Source organism: Magallana gigas, chromosome 8 (genome assembly GCF_963853765.1).
Source record: "Magallana gigas chromosome 8, xbMagGiga1.1, whole genome shotgun sequence".
Taxonomy (NCBI): Eukaryota; Metazoa; Mollusca; class Bivalvia; order Ostreida; family Ostreidae; genus Magallana; species Magallana gigas.
Window position 1 is genome coordinate 32,138,369 of NC_088860.1, and position 20,827 is coordinate 32,159,195.

Below are 20,827 nucleotides of genomic sequence, written 5' to 3' on the forward strand. Positions count from 1 at the left end.
GAGATTTAATGGTTTTTAAAAAAGTGAATTGACTTCTTGTATAAACCAAATAATATATCAATAATGTGAGACAGACTGTACTCTGTCTGGGTAAAAGCTACATTAATTTCTATTGAAAGAAAATTAGAAGACTAGATAAAACAGTAATACATAACGATGTAAAAAGTACGTGACCATTCATAAAATTCAGAGAAAAATTTAAAGAGAGTTCGCAAACAACAAATCATGAAAGTAGCAGTTCTAGCTTTAACATAATATAAGTTGCTTCTATATTAAAGCAACTTTTCATATATTCAGATTAATTATGTCAACAATGAACTAACAAACAACAAAAATTATTCAGATAATTTTCAAATAGTCTATGTAAAAAAAAATCTATATGAAAAAAATCCTCACTCAGAATTAAAATTTTCATTGAAAATATTTTTTTCGTAACAGCTTAACTACATGTCAAGTTGTCTTTTCAGCATGTGCAAATGTTTGCTTTCAAGGTAAAGTAAGTTTTCATATGGTACCATGACCTTTATTTTGTAGATTTACAAAATAACATAAGTAAAGGTAGTTCAAATAACCTACTCAAATATCAAATATCATTCGTGTGACTCTTTCAACTTGACACCACACAAAAAGAGAAAAATACGAATCCAAATCATACATGTTACAAAGGACGTTGTCGGGTTGTCGTAAAAATTTCACAGTACTATCATTTTCATCAAAGCAATCTACCAAATCTGGATTGACTTCCCATCCACAACCCAGGGTATTGACTACGCCATTGTTGAGTAAAATACTAACAATTTTGTAGCATCTACATTCGAATGCAATATATAGAGGTCTAACTCTATCTTTCATACATAAATTTATATCTGCTCCATTCCTTAGTAAAAGTTTTACAATATCATCGTGTCCATTATTACATGCTATATAAAGAGGACTGATCCCGTTTGTTAGACATAAATTAATATCTGCATCTTTACTCAGTAAAAGTTTTACAGTGCTTTCATGCCCATTTTGACAAGCAATATAGAGAGGACTTGTTTTGTGACTGTCGCATACATTAACATCAGCTCCATTTCTCACTAAAAGTTGTACAATGCGATCATGTCCGTTTTGACAAGCTGCATAGATAGGACTTGGTGCGCCTTCCCTACATAAATTTATGTCAGCACCATTACTAATCAAAAGTTGAACAGTTTCTTCATGTCCGTTGTAGCATGCAATAAAGAGAGAACTGGTTCCATCTTTGATGCATAAATTGGTCTCTGCTCCATTGCTGAGTAAAAGTTTAATGATTCTATTGTATCCGTGAAAACAAGCTAAAAAAAGTGGACTGACAATGTATTGCCCACATAAATTGACTTCTGCACCATTGCTCAGTAGGAGCTTTACAGTGATGTCATGTCCAGTTTGACAAGCTTTATGAAGAGGACTGCAACCATCTCTGCTAGATAAATTAACATTGGCTCCATTATTCAGTAAGAGTTGTACAATGCTATCATTTTTGTTTTTACAAGCTTCATAGAGAGGACTTATACCATCTTCAAGACATAAGTTAACGTCTGCTCCCTTACTTATTAGAAGTTGCGCAGTGCTGTATTGTTCGTTTAAACAAGATATGCGGAGAGGACTTGGTATATTATAATGCTTACTATAACAATCCGAACATACATGACTGGCTTTGCGTTCCATACACAAATTTATATTCGCTCCGTTTCTAAGTAAAAGTTGCACAATTGCATCTTTTCCCAAACTGCAAGCCCAATGCAGAAGACTCTTTCCGTTTTCCACGCCTTCATTGATACTTGCTTTATTATTCAGTAAAAGTTGTGCCGTGTTTTCATGCCCGTTCAAACAAGCTGCACAAAGAGGGTCATATCCGTTTTTTTTACATACATTTATATCTGCCCCATTACCTATTAACATTTGTACAGTACTGTAATGTCCGTTTAGAGAGGCGACAAAGAGAGGACTGGAACCATCTTCCGCACAGGAGTTAATGTTTGCTCCGTTATTCAATAAGAGCTGTGCAATTTTATCATGTCCGTTTAAACAAACTAGATATAAAGGACTAGGTCCGTTTTTTATGCACGAATTTGTATCTGCTCCATTTTGTAGTAAGAGTTGTATAATGTTATATTGTTTGCTCAAACATGCGGCAAACAGAGGACTCATCCCGTCCTCCCTACATAAATTTATGTCTGCTCCTTTTGTCATCAAAAGTTGAACAATGCTAACATTTCCTTTCTCACAAGCAACAAGGAGAGGACTGACGCCATTTCGCATACATAGATTGACGCCTGCCCGATTGTCTAGTAAAACTTGCACAGTTTTCTCCTGACTGTTGAAGCAAGCTATGTGGAGAGGATATACTCCGTTTTTGTTGCATACATCAATTTCTGCTCCTTCATTTATCAAAGTATGAACATTGTTAAGATGCCCGGTAATACAGGCTGCAAAGAGGGGACTAGTATTGGTCTCTGTACATAAATTAACATTCGCTCCTTTATTCACTAATAGTTGTACGATGCTATCATGTCCTTTTATACAAGATGTATGAAGAGGACTTATTCCGTCTTCTGAACATAAATTAATATCTGCCCCTTCACTAAGTAAAAGTACGACAATATCAAAATGTCCGTTACAACAAGCTACGTAGAGGGGACTTATATTATTGTTATTGCATAAATTGACATTTGCCCTAACACTCAGAAGAAGTTGTGCAATTATTTCATGTCCATTTTGACAAGCTACATATAGTGGACTAGAATTATTCTTTGTACATAAATTGATGTTTGCTCCATTACACAGTAAATGTTTGACAGTACTGTCATACCCGCGTTTGCAAGATGTATAGAGAGGACTTGCTCCGTCCTCAGTACATAAATTGATGTCTGCTCTATTTCTCAGTAAATATTGTACAATGCATTCATGCCCGGCTTCACAAGCTATAAAGAGAGGGCAGGCTCCGTGATTTTCACATAAATTAATGTCTGCTCCATTACGCAGTAAAAGTTGTACAATTTTATTATGTCCATTTTTACAAGCTATATATAGAGGACTTTCTCCATCGTTTGGACATAAATTGATGTCTGCTCTGTTACTCAGTAATAGTTGTACAGTGCTATCATGTCCGTTCTGACAAGCTATATAAAGAGGACTGGCACCGTCTTCCGTACATAGATTGATGTCTGCTCCATTTCTCAGTAAATGTTGTACAATGCATTCATGCCCGGCTTGACAAGCTATAAAGAGAGGGCAGGCTCCGTGATTTTCACATAAATTAATGTCTGCTCCATTACGCAGTAAAAATTGTACAATTTTATTATGTCCATTTTGACAAGCTATACAAAGAGGACTGGCTCCATCGTTTTGACAAAAATTAATACCTGCCTCATTACTCAGTAAAAGTTGTACAGTGCTATCATGTCCGTTTTGACAAGCCATATAAAGAGGACTGGCGCCGTCTTCCGTACATAGATTGATGTCTGCTCCATTAGTCAGTAAAATTTGTACAGTGCTATCATGCCCGTTCGAACACGCAGCAGATATAGGTGCATTTCCATTTTTCTTACATAAATTTATATTTGCATCATTACTCAGTAAAAACTGTACAATACTATCATGTCCGATTGAACACGCTGAATAAAGAGGACTGACTCCATTTTCATTGCATAAATTGATGTCTGCTCCCTTTTGAAGTAAGAATTTTACAATGTTTTCTTGTCCATTAGAGCAAGCTCCATCGAGAGGACTACATGTACTTTTCCTACATAGATTTATATCTGCTCCATTACTCACCAACAGTTTTGCAGTGATATCATGTCCATTTAAACTAGCTGCATAGAGAGGACTGGCCCCGAAATCACTGGCTAAATTAACGTATGCTCCTTTTTGAAGTAGAAGTTGTACAATGCTATTATATCCGATTTGAGAAGCTATAAAGAGAGGACTGGTTCCGTCAGTTTTGCATAAATTAATGTCTGCTCCATTATTTAGCAATAAATTAACCGTCTTATCATGACCGTTTTGACATGCTATGAAAAGAGGACTAGATCCATCTCTTGAACTTTCATTAACATTTGCTCCTTTACTCAATAAAAGATTAACAGTGCTGTCATGTCCGTTTTGACAAGCTAAAAAGAGAGGACCGTCTCCGTGTTTTGTGCATGAAATATTGACATCTGCTCCATTGTTCAGTAAAATTTCAACAGTCTTGTTTCTTCTTGTTTCGCTTGATATTCCATGGTTATTTGTTTCGTTTTCATTGCAGTTATTACCAGAAGCTAACATCAAAGGGGTACAACCTCCGGAGATGTCGGTCTTTAGATTAACATCTACACCCATCTCTATCAACTTATCAAGTATTTCGTAATTGTGAAACAGGGATACAATGCGAATAGGGTTCGCACCATGCAATATTTTTGTCATACTGTTTTTCGAAAACGTTTCAAACAAACTCAAGGAACCATTGCAACATACAGCAGGAAACAAGGAACAGGGATAAATATTGGTTTGATTTTGCTGAAGAGTATTTATACAATGCGTAGCCAACTCTGTATGACAAAATACGATCAGGGCAAAAAGAGGCGAAACTTCCTTTTGTAATTCCAAAAAAGAAAGTTTGGATAAAAGTAAATCTTTCGATTTCAGATTCAATACCTCTGTATTGGTTTTAAGTTTCGTATTCTTAAGAATCAGTTTTAGTTGTTTTGGATCTTTATCTATGTTTTGTCTTAGTGCTTTAATCACTTTTTCGTTCCTCAGACAGGAATTGAGAACGACATCTAAAAAGCGGGGTCCAATCATTTCAGAAAACAATCTGTTTGCAAGCTCTTCTACGTATCTGTCACTAAGATTTATCGTAAATGTGTCATTTTTTTCGTTACAGTTTTCTACTCTTACTGTTCTCCTGAGGAGGCCAATCTCAGCGTAATTAATAATATCTGCAGGGTAATCTGTCCCAAATACATGAGTCGTTACTTCCATCACAAAGTCATGATGAAAATGGTATGTGTCGCCAGTTTTCTTGACAAAAAACCCCTTAAGCGATTCTAAAGAGTCTCGTATTTCAGAAGGTGGCGTTCTCCCTGATAAACCACAAAGTTTTAATGCGTGTTTATATTTGATTTCCATGTCTGTATATTTCAAAAGATAACTTACACAAAGATCATTGTTAAAAAGTATAAGGAGAACTAGAGCACAGTATTTTTCTTTGTCTTTTTTTCGGAACCCTCTTATGTCTTTTTCTAATACTTTTCTAGGTTCTGTAAAAAAAAATATATCGTGTTTGTTAGAATCGTGTATGTTAAAATATAACTTACACAATAACGGGAAATACTTTTCTACTTTAACAATCTGGTCACACTCGTTGTCGGATAAATTCATATCAGATGTATATTTGGACAAAATCTGTCTTTTCTCAATAATGGATAATTTATTTTCGTCATTATCGATGTATGTGATGTCTGATTGATTAACGAGATAACGTGTCAGTCTAGTATCAGAAACAATGTGACTCCTACACGACATCATTACTTTTGATGTTTTTAAGTACGATTTCAATTCTTCCTCATATGTTTGCCATGGATTGTTCAACATTTCATCAAAAGATTCTTTCCCTATTGGATCATTAAAGATACAAAGGGTTTTATTCTTTTGGAAAGGACTTGAACAATATTCATCGACAATATCTTTGACTTCTTTCACTCGTTTTACTTTCCAGCCAAGTTTTCTGTATTGGAGCGCAATATGTTGAGTAATGGCTGACTTTCCTGATCCTGAGTGACCAGCTACAATAACCAGGTTCTTGCTTTTAATTAACTTTTCTACTTCTCCACACGCCTTTGTGAATATAAAACAGGAGTCTTCATGATTCCAGTTGTCCAAAATAGCTTTTTCGATAGGTGATTCTGCAATAAAAAAAAAAGGAAAACTTTCAGTAATAATGAAGTAGAACAATTAACTCTTTAAAAGTGAATTTTATACATCAAATATATTTTATATTATTTTGAATCAAAATATACGTGAGACAATTCATTTTATTGACGTTAAATTTCCTTTATTGATTCTGTTTTCTCGATAAACCGGTAGCCTTGTTGGTATGTTTTCTATTAATATTTGTTATTATATACACATTTTAAAACAAAATCATATACATGTAGTTTATTAAACTCCTCTAACTGTTACACCAGCTTTAATAATTGATGTTTGAATATTCAATTTATAAAAGGGAACAAAAGCAATAGGAATAGGAAATTATTTTAACACCAGGGGCACATAATATAATTGTAAGCTTTTGATTAAAAAAGAAAGCTTCATACCTATATATTGTCAGTAAGTAAAATGATTTTTTTACCCGAGAAGGTTTTGAGTTTTAACCGCATATAGACGCAATTTTGTGACTAAAGTTACACGTTCTAATCCTCTTTATCTATCTTTTTGCCATCATGAAGGCAAAGACATTAAATGATTTCTCAAGTAACTTAAATTAGCTTAAAAATAAATGTTTCTTATATGTTACTCCCAAATTAAATAAGAAATCTTAACCTCTGTCCTATATGCAGTGAATTTCACAATTTAAGAAGAGATAATATTACATACATAACAACAATACATTACGTTTTTCTCCAAATATATTATAAAATATATTTTTACTATGTGGCCGTATACGCCTATTCTCTGTCCCGAGTTTTATCTTTCAACACTTTTGGATTAATATTTTGATAACCATAAAAACGTTTATGCCCAAATTACATTTATTCACTGCTTTAAGTTTCAATAGAAAACCGAAAATAGAAAGTCTACGGAAATTTTACATTGCATCAGTCATGAAATAGCCCGGATAATAACGATAAAAAATTGTGCAAGGCATTCCGAGTAGTTCTGGAAAGAGAAAAGATGTAAACAATTCTCATTATTAATCTCCGTAAATTATCTTTTTCCTTTCCTTTGAACTTTTATAAGTAAAATATGAAAATGCTTCAATGGTGACATATTGGATATTTTCCCCTTTTATCGAATCAACTGTATTTCTTTCCCTGGTATGTGTATTTCTATTAAAAATCATCAAAAAGCGATGGAAGCAATTACTTAATTGAGACAGACTATACTAGAGGGCCTATAATCCGGAACAAAGGTGTCACCAATTTTGAAATTCAGGTGGAAGGTTTGATGTACATAAAAATGATGCATTCAGTTTATCTCTTCCTGCTGTTGAAATAGAGAAAAAAATTCTTAAGATTAAGATTCTTACTATATAACAATATTATAATATAAACCCCTGACCAAGGGACAATAAATCTTACTGTTTGTGTAGAACTTTTTCGATATAATAATCTTACATTAACTTTCTCTCCCACTGCTGTAAAAAGCAAAAAGGGAAATATTTAAGTGTGGACACATGTTAGCTCTAAAGCCGTATTGGTCCCCGGCCAAAGGTCTGAACCCTGACCGAGGGGCCATGAAATTCACAATAATGATTGAGGAGTTTATGGACACCATTATCAATTATTTAGTTTTTCTTATAATGTATATTGGAGAAGAGAGTAAGATTGAATGTGACAAAGTAATAATTTTGGTCAAATTTGTTTTTCTTTTCGTTTTTAATGTAAACAATGCTTAAGTAAAGCAGTTCCAATAGTCAATTAAAATTTGGGTCTCAGTCGTCAGTTATAAGTGGGATATAGGGCTTGCAATTCTTTGTTACATGTATGTAAAATGAAAGCAAAACTTGGATAATGTTTTTGTTTACACTTTGAATGTTGGAGAGAAAATTCCATGTTTATACCTCAAATTAGTGAGACAAACACTAGGAACTGTATACTTGTACTTATATGTATCAAAACTAATTAGCAGAGAGAAAAAATCAGCTTTAAAAGGCAGTTTTAACGTTTAAACATAGGATGGGTTAAACATTGCACGTGTCTGCCTCATTAGGGTCTTCCGTTTCCAGCGGAAGACCCTCTGTTATTCTATTGTTTCTTTTTAGGGTCTTCCGTTTCCAACGGAAGACCCTCTTGTTATTCTATTGTTTCTTTTTATTAGGGTCTTCCGTTTCCAACGGAAGACCCACTTGTTATTCTACGGTTTCTTTTTATTAAGGTCTTTCGTTTTCCAACGGAAGACCTAATTGTTTTCGTACGGTTTCTTATTCCCTTTTATTATTAGGGTCTTCCGTTTCCAACGGAAGACCCTCTTGTTATTCTACGGTTTCTTTTTCTTTATTCTTATTAGGGTCTTCCGTTTCCAACGGAAGACCCTCTTGTTTTTCTACTGTTTCTTTCTATTGATTATTATTCTTAACATTCTTTTTCTGCCTTCTTTAAAGCTTTATTTCTCGAAAACTATTCGCCCGATTTGCACGAAATTTTCCGGACATATAGGACATCGGAGGGGATAAATGTTTTTAGTTTAATTTTTTGTTGACGTCACTTCCGGTTTCAAATATTGACGATTTTATAAATTTTTAAGGGTCATTTTGTCCACGCATCTCCTCCGAAACTAATCAAGATAGAAACTGTAAAATTTCAGGGATTGTAGATGAATGTCTGTAAATGTACCCCGATGCTTTTAATTATAAAAATTGCTCAAGGCCTTAAAGCTCGCCTTAACCTGAAAATTAGCATCAAATTTGTTCACGAAATTTTTGCACATTTTCCGTTATACCTTTTGATGTATAAATATTTTGTTAAAACATGTAATACAAGAGTTGTTTCAATTTCCACGAGCTTTCATTTGATATCAAGAAAAAGGGGCTGGCTCCTCAAATTAGGGGCCAAGAGGGCTCTAAAGTCCTCTTACCATAACGCTTTAATGAATAATAATTTGTTACATTGTATTAATTATAACAGCTGTAATGTTCATTGTACAGCTGTTTATCTATACAGTGCCATACTTAAGTCATATGTTACGTAATTAGGGTTTTCAAGGGGCCAGAAGTTCAAAACTTCTGATGATTAATATCTGAAAAAGGAGAAATATTTTTAAAAGCATTGTAGAACAAAAGTTGCTCAAAATAATGTTCTGTACAATATGCTACCTTAATTTTTTTGTTTATGACCCCATTTAGGAGTTAAAGGGCCGGCCCCTAAAACACATTTGTACAGATATCTTAAGAACGGTTAACATTTCGTGAACATTTGTTGAACAAAATGTGTTTATATTTGCAAGACCTTTAATTTGATATCAAGAAAAAAGGGGCTGGCCCCTCAAATCAGGGGTCAAGAGGGGTCTAAAATCTTCTTATTATAACTCTTTACTGAAAAATAATTTGTTATTAATTATAGAAGCAAAAATGTTCATTGTACGGCTGTTTATCTATCCATTACCATACCTAAGTCATATATTACGTAATGAGGGGTTTCAAGGGGTCAGAATTCAAAACTTTGATCATTCACAGGATGAATGACCATCTTTAAGTTCTCCTTAAAGATAGCTTAAAGGTGTTTAAAGGTAGCTTAAAGACGATCTTTAAGCCACCTTTAAGCTATATGTGTTGCTTAAAGGTGGCTTAAAGAAAGCGTAAAGATGGCTTAAAGGCAGCTTAAAGAATATCTTTAAGCCACCTTTAAGCCACCTTTAAGGACAACTTATAGGTCCTTAATGTCCAAACGTCTTTAAGCCACCTTTAAGCTACCTTTAAGCTACCTTTAAGCCACCTTTAAGCCATTAAAAAAATTTTAATTCAATATTGTGCTTAATTTACCAACAAAATGTATTACTTTATGAAAGAAAAGGTATTAAAAACAGTTTTTGTTCTAGAAAAAAGAGTTAAAAATAAAAAAAAAAACCGCCCTCGGCGAGAAATGAACCCGGGACCCTAAGTTTACTAGCATCACAACACTTCCTCTGCGCCACGGTAACTTACATATTTACCGGTGTTTTTATATCCTATATATCAGTGAATATTGAATCAATGTATTGAATGTGTTTACTTGAAAAGATTTTGACAAACCATTGACAAACTATTCAGTTTGTAACAATCAATTATATCTAAATTATAAATTACATGCATCCATGTATTTAGAATGAAATACGGAACCTGGTCTTCAGTGAAAAAAATATATATTATACCTAAATGGAAACCGTTAGGCTCACTATAATGTAGGCCTTCTAAGTTAATAAATTTAACCGAGTAGATATACGTTCATCTAATTTATAGCTATAAAATGTAAGAAAGAAAATGAAATCATTTCTTTTATTAAATGCATTGAAACTATTGGGTATTTGTTCAATTTCCCGCAATTTCCCGGTTTTTATGATCGCAGCGCCGTTCCAGTATGTTTAAATATTTAATTGTATACATGATTTTTAAACTATCAATTCTACAACAAACAATATTACCAATTACCGGTGACGTATTTACTGCATGTGGCAATTACAAATGATGTATACATATACTTGTACATACAATTGAATGATGTACCATGCCGGGTATATGACATATTTACCCTTATACATATATTTAAATAATTAACCCCTATTTATGATCACCGGTACTTTAATTAATTAGCCTCAAGATTTTACTCTTGCATACATGTATCGTTAATTTGTAGACGTAACATTTTTGAAACCCAGAGCAAGGAAATAATACTTTGAAAATGAATTACAAATGTAAATAAACTTTTATTCACTAGACTTATCGTATACTCGTACATACTAAGATTTCAACGCCTTTAGAAACCCTGACGTGCACCTGGGCACACGACACACCTGTTGTGTATATCTTGTATATTCTGTGTTAGTTCCGGGGGGTTTCTTAAGTTGGACAAACAATAGACTTTAATAAGATATACACAAACGTGCACCTGGGCACACGACACAACTGTTGTGTATATCTTGTATATTCTGTGTTACTTCCAGGGGTTTTCTTAAGTTGGACAAACAATAGACTTTAATTAAATATACACAAACGAACAAAACTATGTCTATAGACAAACAAAGCAGGAATATCCTGCCCGATATAACAAAGGCAGTTGAGAGTCTTTTCATCTTTAACACGTATCTAGCAGATCTAGAATTAGACCTAGAAATAATAAAAATTGGGGAAAAAAATACAAACCTTAAACTGATTATTAAATTAAATCATGCATTTTTGGTTCATTATCTTTATTTTGTTTAATAACCGGTTGAACTGAGAGAGAGAGAGAGAGAGAGAGAGAGAGAGAGAGAGATTTCACCGATTAATTTATAATAGGAAACAAACATACTTTAATTAGTTTCATGTACAGATTAAAATACAGAGACTGCGCTCACCCCTACAATAATTTTGAAACCCCCCAAAAATTATTAAGAATTTTATAACCTTTTACGGCAATCTGTGTCCATCGGAGCGGTGTTGATGATAGCGATCTGTGTTTAATGGAGCGACAATTAAAACTGCCTGGAACACCCCCCCTTCCTTGGAAATTATATTATCACTCGGATGACCCCCTCCCATCCCTATAAAAGAGCTTTTGCATTTAATATGTTTTTATTGTTCAGCTTCATCAAACTTGACTTAAAGGGAACTTAAAGATGGTTTAAAGACAACTTAAAGGGAGCGTAAATGCCACTTAAAGATGCTTAAAGGTGGTTTAAAGATGGCTTAAAGGTGACTTAAAGAAGTTTGGACATTAAGGACCTATAAGCTGAGCTTAAAGGTGACTTAAAGGTGACTTAAAGATTGTATATCCTTTAAGCCACCTTTACGCCACCTTTAAGCCACCTTTAAGGACTTGCTTAAAGATCGTTTTTCGCCCTGTGATTAATATTTGAAAAAGGAGAAATATTTTGAAAAACAATGTAGAACAAAAGTTCAAAATAATGTTCTTAACAATATGATACCAACAATTTTGTTCTTAGTGGCCCCGGTAAGGGGTTATAGGGTCGGCCCCTAAAACACAGTTGTTTAGATATCTCGATAACGGTTTATAAATCATGATTACTTGTAGAAAAAATATGTTTATATAGAAGCAAAAATGTTTATTATACAGCTGTTTATCTATACAGTACCATCTTTTAGTCATATGTAACGTAATTAGGGGTTTCAAGGGGCCAAAAGTTCAAAACTTTGATCATTAATATCTGAAAAAGGGTAAATATTTTTAAAAGCAATGTAGACCAAAAGTTGCTCAAAATAATGTTTTGTACAATATGCGACCTTAATTTTTTTTGTTTATGACCCCATTTAGGAGTTTAAGGGTCGGCCCCTAAAACACATTTGTATAGATATCTCAAGAACAATTAATTTTTCGTGACCAATTGGATTTAAAAATTTAGTTTTCTGGAAATTTTGATTCCACGTCCTTGGTTATGAAAATAGTGTTATGTTCAAAGTTAAATTAACTCATTCCTAAAATAATTCAGAAATTGTTAATTCGTATTTGAACACATTCGGGATTTTTTTTTATTAAGTCGTTCTTGAAGTTGTAAAGGTTTTTGTTAATTCGTTCTTGAAATCATTCAGATATTGTTAAGTCGTACTAAGAATTATTCGATTTTTAAAAAATATTTTCTAAAATTTTCTCTTGAATTTGGTTTTAGAACTCTGCTTCTCACAGGAACTTCTAGCTTTACTCTGGACACTAACGGAAGACCCACTCGTTGCTTCGTTTCTTTTTTTTTCTTACAAATTTTGTGCCCGCGATTTCTCAAAAACGACTCGGCCGATTTTCATGAAACTTTCAGATCTAATAGATATTGATCTTATCTTAATATACATTTTTTTTATTTTGATGACGTCATTTCCGTTCTCAATATAGTGACGTTTTAGCGATTTTCAAAGAGTCGGCTTGTCCAGGGACCTCCTCCTAAACGGTAAAAGATATTGAGTTCAAACTTTCAGGGATTGTAGACAATAGATTGTAGCTGTGCCATTTGGCATTCATATTTTTCATGCTCAAGAGGCGTTAAAGCTCGCCTGGTCCCGAAAATTGAGACCAAAAAAACGTCATAATTTTTCATGGTTTTCTTTGTTTATCTCTCTTCTGAAAAATATTTTGTTAACACATGTATTGCAAAAAAAGTTTATATTTACAAGACCTTTCATTTGATATCAAGAAAAAGGGGCTGATTTCTCAAATTAGGGGACGAAAGGGCCCTAAAGTCTTTCATCTGTATCCGTTAATTAAGGGATATTTTGTGAAATGTTATAGAAGCAAATATTTTTTTTTTTAATTATTATTTATTTACAAAAGTACATGTTACAATATTCAAATGTATTTGTAGTAACAAATATATAATAATTAATATATTAGTGACAATAATAATAATAATAATAATAATAATAATAATTACTAGAGCAAAGCTCGTTGCAAAGCAACGAGTGGGTCTTCCGTTAATGTCGGAAGTAAAGCTGGAAGTTCCTGTAAGAAGCAGAGCTCTTAAACCAATATCAAGAGTAACTAAAATAAAAAGATAAAAAAATCGAATTATTCCTGGTACGACTTAACAAAATACGAATGATTTTAGGTACGACTTAACAAACACCTTTCCGATTTCAAGAACGACTTAACAAAAAAAATCCGAATGTGTTACTGTACGACTTAACAATTATTTTTGGTACGAGTTAATTTTACTTTGAACATTATGCTATTTTTTAAACAAAGGACGCGGAATCAAAATTTCCGGAAAAATCAATTTTTAAACCCCGATATCTCTGTAATGCATCGTCCAATTTTAAAACGGCTTTCAGTGTTAGATTCAGCTTGATAAGCTCTACAAAACACATATTCATTTTTGATTTGATCAGAAAATTCATTTTTTCGAAAAATTTGTTTCAATTCCGGTTTCGACCGGAAGTGACAGATTTTCATTTCCGGCCTTATTACAGAGGTAAATCGACCAAATCATGACCATTGAAAATTTCAAGCCTCTATCTTAAAGCGTTTTTGAGAAAAGTCCGGGACAAAATGACTTTTTGAAATTTTTAAAAATGACGTCACGTCAAAACGGAGGTTACGTTCTTTTTAAAACTCTGACATTTTTGAGGGACGCCAACTTGCAAATATCTCTGAAAATTTCATCAAAATCAATTCGACACCTTTTGAGTTATGAAGCAAAAAAGGAGTCAGAAGAAAAGAAAAAGAATAATAATAACTAGAGCAAAGCTCGTTGCAAAGCAACGAGTGGGTCTTCCGTTAATGTCGGAAGTAAAGCTGGAAGTTTCTGTAAGAAGCAGAGCTCTTAAACCAATAACAAGAGTAACTAAAATAAAAAGATAAAAAAATCAAATTATTCCTGGTACGACTTAACAAAATACGAATGATTTTAGGTACGACTTAACAAACACCTTTCCGATTTCAAGAACGACTTAACAAAAAAAATCCGAATGTGTTACTGCACGACTTAGCAATTATTTTTGGTACGAGTTAATTTTACTTTGAACATTACGCTATTTTTTAAACCAAGGACGCGGAATCAAAATTTCCGGAAAAATCAATTTTTAAACCCCGATATCTCTGTAATGCACCGTCCAATTTTAAAACGGCTTTCAGTGTTAGATTCAGCTTAATAAGCTCTACAAAACACATATTCATTTTTGATTTGATCAGAAAATTCATTTTTTCGAAAAATTTGTTTCACTTCCGATTTCGACCGGAAGTGACAGATTTTCATTGCCGGCCTTATTACAGATGTAAATCGACCAAATCATGACCATTGAAAATTTCAAGCCTCTATCTTAAAGCGTTTTTGAGAAAGTCCGGGACAAAATGACTTTTTGAAATTTTTAAAAATGACGTCACGTCAAAACGGAAGTGACGTTGTCTTTAAAACTTTAACATTTATGAGGGACGCCAACTTGCAAATATCTCTGAAAATTTCATCAAAATTGGTTAAACATCTTTTGAGTTATGAAGCAAAAAAGGAGTCAGAAGAAAAGAAAAAGAATAATAATAATAACTAGAGCAAAGCTCGTTGCAAAGCAACGAGTGGGTCTTCCGTTAATGTCGGAAGTAAAGCTGGAAGTTCCTGTAAGAAGCAGAGCTCTTAATCCAATAACAAGAATAACTTAAATAAAAAGATAAAAAAATCGAATTATTCCTGGTACGACTAAACAAAATACGAATGATTTTAAGTACGACTTAACAAAAACCTTCCTAATTTCAAGAACGACTAAACAAAAAAAATCCGAATGTGTCCAAGTACGACTTAACAATTATTTTTGGTACGAGTTAATATTACTTTGAACATTACGCTATTTTTTAAACCAAGGACGCGGAATCAAAATTTCCGGAAAAATCAATTTTTAAACCCCGATATCTCTGTAATGCATCGTCCAATTTTAAAACGGCTTTCAGTGTTAGAGTCAGCTTAATAAGCTCTACAAAACACATATTCATTTTTTATTTGATCAGAAAATTCATTTTTTCGAAAAATTTGTTTCAGTTCCGCTTTCGACCGGAAGTGACAGATTTTCATTTCCAGCCTTATTACAGAGGTAAATCGATCAAATCATAATCATTCAAAATTTCAAGCCTCTATCTTAAAGCGTTTTTGAGAAAAGTCCGGGACAAAATGACTTTTTTAAATTTTTAAAAATTACGTAACGTCAAAACGGAGGTGACGTTCTCTTTAAAACTTTATCATTTTTGAGGGACGCTAACGTGCTAAAATATCTGAAAATTTCATCAAAATCGGTTAAAAAACTTTTGAGTTATGAAGCAAAAAAGGAGTCAGAAGAAAAGAAAAAGAATAATAACTAGAGCAAAGCTCGTTGCAAAGCAACGAGTGGGTCTTCCGTTAATGTTGGAAGTAAAGCTGAAAGTTCCTGTAAAAAGCAGAGCTCTTAAACCAATAACGAGAGTACCTTAATTAAAATGATGAAAAAATCGAATTATTCCTGGTACGACTTAACAAAAACCGAATAATTTTACGTACGACTTAACAAAACCTTTCCGATTTCAAGAACGACTTAACAAAAAAAATCCGAATGTGTTACAGTACGACTTAACAATTAATTTTTAGGTACAAGTTAATTTAACCAAGAACTTGATACTAATTTCTTAACCAAAAACGCGGAATCAAAATTTCCGGAAAAATCATTTTTTGAACTCGTATATCTCTGTAATGCATCGTCCGATTTTAAAACGGCTTTCAGTGTTAGATTCAGCTAAATAAGCTCTATAAAACACATACTCTTTTTTGATTTGATCAGAAAATTCATTTTTTCGAAAAATTTGATTTCCTTCCGGTTTCGACCGAAAGTGACAGATTTTCATTTTCAGCCTTATTACAGAGGTAAATCGATTTAATCATAACCATTGAAAATTTCAAGCCTCTATCTTAAAGCGTTTTTGAGAAACGCCGCGGACAAAATGACTTTTTGAAAATTTTAAAAATGACGTAACGTAAAAACGGAAGTGACGTTTTCAAAGAAACTTCACAAACTTTGAGGTATTATAGTTGCACACGACCTCTGAAAATTTCATCAAAATCAGTTGTAAACTTTTTGAGTTATTAAGCCGAAAAGGAGTCAGAAAAAAAAATAAAAAGAATAATAATAACTAGAGCAAAGCTCGTTGCAAAGCAACGAGTGGGTCTTCCGTTCATATTGGAAGTAAAGCTGGAAGTTCCTGTAAGAAGCAGAGCTCTTAAACCAATAACAAGAGTACCTTAAATAAAAAGATGAAAAAATCGAATTATTCCTGGTACGACTTAACAAAAACCGAATAATTTTACGTACGACTTAACAAAAACCTATCCGATTTCAAGAACGACTTAACAAAAAAATCCGAATGTGTTACAGTACGACTTAACAATTAATTTTTAGGTACAAGTTAATTTAACCAAGAACTTGATACTAATTTCTTAACCAAAAACGCGGAATCAAAATTTCCGGGAAAATCATTTTTTGAACTCGTATATCTCTGTAATGCATCGTCCGATTTTAAAACGGCTTTCAGTGTTAGATTCAGCTTAATAAGCTCTATAAAACACATATTCATTTTTGATTTGATCAGAAAATTCATTTTTTCGAAAAATTTGATTCCCTTCCGGTTTCGACCGGAAGTGACAGATTTTCATTTCCAGCCTTATTACAGAGGTAAATCGATTAAATCATAACCATTGACAATTTCAAGCCTCTATCTTAAAGCGTTTTTGAGAAACGCCGCGGACAAAATGACTTTTTGAAAATTTTAAAAATGACGTAACGTAAAAACGGAAGTGACGTTTTCAAAGAAACTTCACAAACTTTGAGGTATTACAGTTGCACACAACCTCTGAAAATTTCATTAAAATCGGTTGTAAACTTTTTGAGTTATAAAGCCGAAAAGGAGTCAGAAAAAAAAATAAAAAGAATAATAATAATAATAGAAAGAAACCGAAGAATAACAAGAGGGTCTTCCGTTGAAAACGGAAGACCCTAATAATAGAAAGAAACAATAGAATAACAAGAGGGTCTTCCGTTGAAAACGGAAGACCCTAATAAAAAGAAACCGAAGAATAACAAGAGGGTCTTCCGTTGGAAACGGAAGACCCTAATAACTAGACACGATCTCGTTGCGAGCAACGAGGAGGTCTTCCGTCCGAATTTTAGAACAGATTTGACGTCATGGACTTAAATTTTGACAACAAAACATTATCTGGAAATAGTAGTTGAGTACTAATGCTTTCCTGTAATGCTTTATAAGTTCTCTTACGTTGCTAATGCTTGCAATTGTTTCAATTGAGATAGAAAAGATTAAACGTTTTACCTCTGGCCCCTAAAATCCCTTATTAGGTAACGCATGAGAAGATCATTAAATTGTTAGGTTAAATAAAAAAAATTCAGACTGCGTAATTTTTTCAAAGTACGTTGCATACCTTACTTTGCTTTCGGAACCTATTAAAACAACTCTAAGTAAATGAGTATATAGATAAAAAGGCTATAGGCCCATCTTGATCCCTAATTTGAGGGGTCAGTCCCTTTTACTTGATATCATATGAAAGGTCTTTTAATTTGAAATATATTTTGTTCAACACGTGTTTAGATATTTGTTACCGTTCCTGAGATATACGGGAAAGAAAGTTTTAGGGTCCAATTCATTACCACCTTATAGGGGCCGTTTAACGACATTTTGAAGGTTGAAAATTGTTTAGTACATCATTTTGAGCATCTTTTCATCTATACTGCATTTCAAAAGATATTTCATTTCTGATATATTGGTGTTTAAATGTTGAACATTTGACCTCTGAAAACCTCTGATTACGTACGCATGATAAAATCATTACATTGCTTGGATACATAACTGTAAAATAACATTTCTGCTTTTATGACCTTTCACAAAATATCTCTCAGTAAACAGCTGTAGATAACAGACTTTAGAGCCCTCTTGTCCCTTAATTTGAGAGGCAAGTCCCCTTTTCTTGATATCAAATGAAATGTCAAATATCAAATGATATATTGGTGATCAAAATTTTTAACGTTTGACCCCTAAAAATCTAATTACCTCATTACGTAACACATGATAAAATCAATAGATTTCTTCGATACATAACAGTTTACAGTTGAGATCGACTCAAATTTTTAAATTTTTTACCTCACGTAATTTTAAATGACAACATTTGTGAATAGAATTAGAGATCACTTTGGAGAAATAAACAAGTATTGAAATAATTCATGCCCAGGATCATGCACATGACAAATAAAGTGTCTTACACATGTAAATTTTAATGTTAAAGCTGCTTGGTCCGATTTTTAATAAAATATGTATACGCTTTTAAACGAGGGTTATGCTAAGTATGTGTGTAATGATATACGTTGCATTAGTTTTCCTGGTCAATTAAGCCTTATTTCAATGAAAAAATAATATACATCTTGAAACTTGTTGAATCCGGATGTTGTGTATTAAAAATATTGTGCAATCCGGATCTTGTCTATTCCGGCCGCGATGCTTATAATTAGTGAGAGTTATCTCCCGTAGTCCGGTCACTTATCGATCGATCGGCCTTCTGCGAGATAATTAATGCTCAATTATCGACAATTGTTTCTGTCCTAGCTATTGATTTAAACAACTGTGAATAAAGATTCAAACTAGCAGCTCATTTCAGTTTATACCGTTAAGTCATAATTAATAATAAGTTATATATAAATACGCATTTTTTGCCAAAATTAGATAGGTAGATAATAGTTCACCCCATTTTTTTAAGGCCGTGATTCAGGATACCGTGGGAGTAAGACTGCCGATATCGTTTGTTATCCCCGTTGTATGGGTACACGTACAAAGTTGCATATTATTATGTCAAAATTCACATTTTTTTATATATAAAATTCTCATTTATATATAAATATTAATCTATTGTCTATTTGTTTGTTGCATAATAAGAGTTCTTGCCATTAGTTAGTTTAGCCCACTGTTGACTTGTTAATGTTTTTTAACAATTTCCGGTTAAGAATTTTCAGGTTAATCGAATGTTTGAAAAATTATCAATTACGATGATTTGATTGAAAAGGCATTTCCATCGTATGTATTCCGTTATGGATTTATTGCCCCCCCCCCCCCCCCAAAAAAAAAAATGAAAATGAAAATAGGTACCGTAAATAAGATCGATGTAATCTAATATATTTCAAAAGAATTGAAAATTTTGCAAGAATACACGATCAAGACCTACTGCATTAAATACTATAATTATTTTGCAACAAATATCTTAAAAAGGAAGTTGGCCATTCCGGCCAAGTGTTTTATCCACCAAATTAGACACGTTTTACCGTACAATGTACAAATTTATTTACAAAATAAACGACATAAAAGGGTTTCGCGTTTTTTCGCCTCGTGTTTAAACTGGCCCCTTACGCCGAAGCTAGTATGATTGTATTACGATTTTGACAATAACAAATAACATATACAGCATGACTATTTGATAAAAGGTGTATATTTGTTCATTAATAGTTTTGAAATTTACGTTGTTTATAATTGATGCAAAACATGCAGGATGAATAAACCCGGTCATTCGAAGGATGAGACCAAACAGTTAACCGTTCTAAACTATCCCATGATGTATTTATGGGGGTTTTGTATGCCCAATTATATTTATTTACTTTGAATATTTCTAACGTTAAAAGGCTATCAATTCCGTGTAAATACGAGTATCAAATAATTTTCCATGCAAACCAAATGAATGATCTTACAAAGATGTAATGGCCAATCGGAACATGCAGCTTAATAAAAATTTCTCCACTTATTATACCTCGAAACGTTATTTTAAATCAGCATCTAAAAATGAAGGGAAATAGAAATAATCGGCGGATCTAAATGTTCAAATATTCTTATGATAAAATTTTGTATTTATGGCAAACGTAGATTAATTATATATATTTTTTATCCCCTACAAGATATAATCGCACTTGTGTTTTGTATCCATCTTTTTTACACTCTTTGTAGCCAAATCTGTCAAAATTCGTGGTCGTTTAACCCTCTTGTTTTAAACCACGCTGAAATGTTCACAATCGATGCGCTGTTAAACGAAAGAACTATTTTATGACATAGACAAGATCACAAAGAACAATTATGTAACACCTTTTTTCAATGACAGTCATACTATCTTTTTTTGAAATTACGAGACCAAAACAGAATTCATTCGTAGGTAAAGGTATAATCTTTTGCAAAGAAATAAACTCATGTGTGCATTACAACAAGGCGCAATTCTTGTGTATTGGATAACGGTATAGCTAGGCCGCTCGCTAATCCAACCGCGACCTATTTCCTCGGCCGCAGGCAAGGGATCTGATGCTTAAAATTGTTTACATACACAGCTCGGAATCCAGCTAGATTTTTAAATGCGACTCAAATTCATTGCATAGAAACAGTTCTTCTATTCATAATGTGTTTTACTAGAAAAGTATAAAACTGTTTAAACACTTTCCGCA

The 20,827-nt window shown here is 33.0% G+C and overlaps 1 protein-coding gene across 1 annotated transcript in view; it reads right to left on the reverse strand.

Annotated features, from left to right (window-relative positions):
* Nucleotides 1–367: 367 nt before the first annotated feature.
* Nucleotides 368–20,827, reverse strand: part of LOC136270946 (ankyrin repeat domain-containing protein 17-like) — a 57,289-nt gene continuing 36,829 nt past the window's right edge. The window contains exon 11 of the mRNA XM_066069965.1: nt 368–5,909. Within this exon, the coding sequence (XP_065926037.1) occupies nt 577–5,909 (5,333 nt within the window). The 3' untranslated portion in view covers nt 368–576. The remainder of the gene's footprint in view (nt 5,910–20,827) is intronic.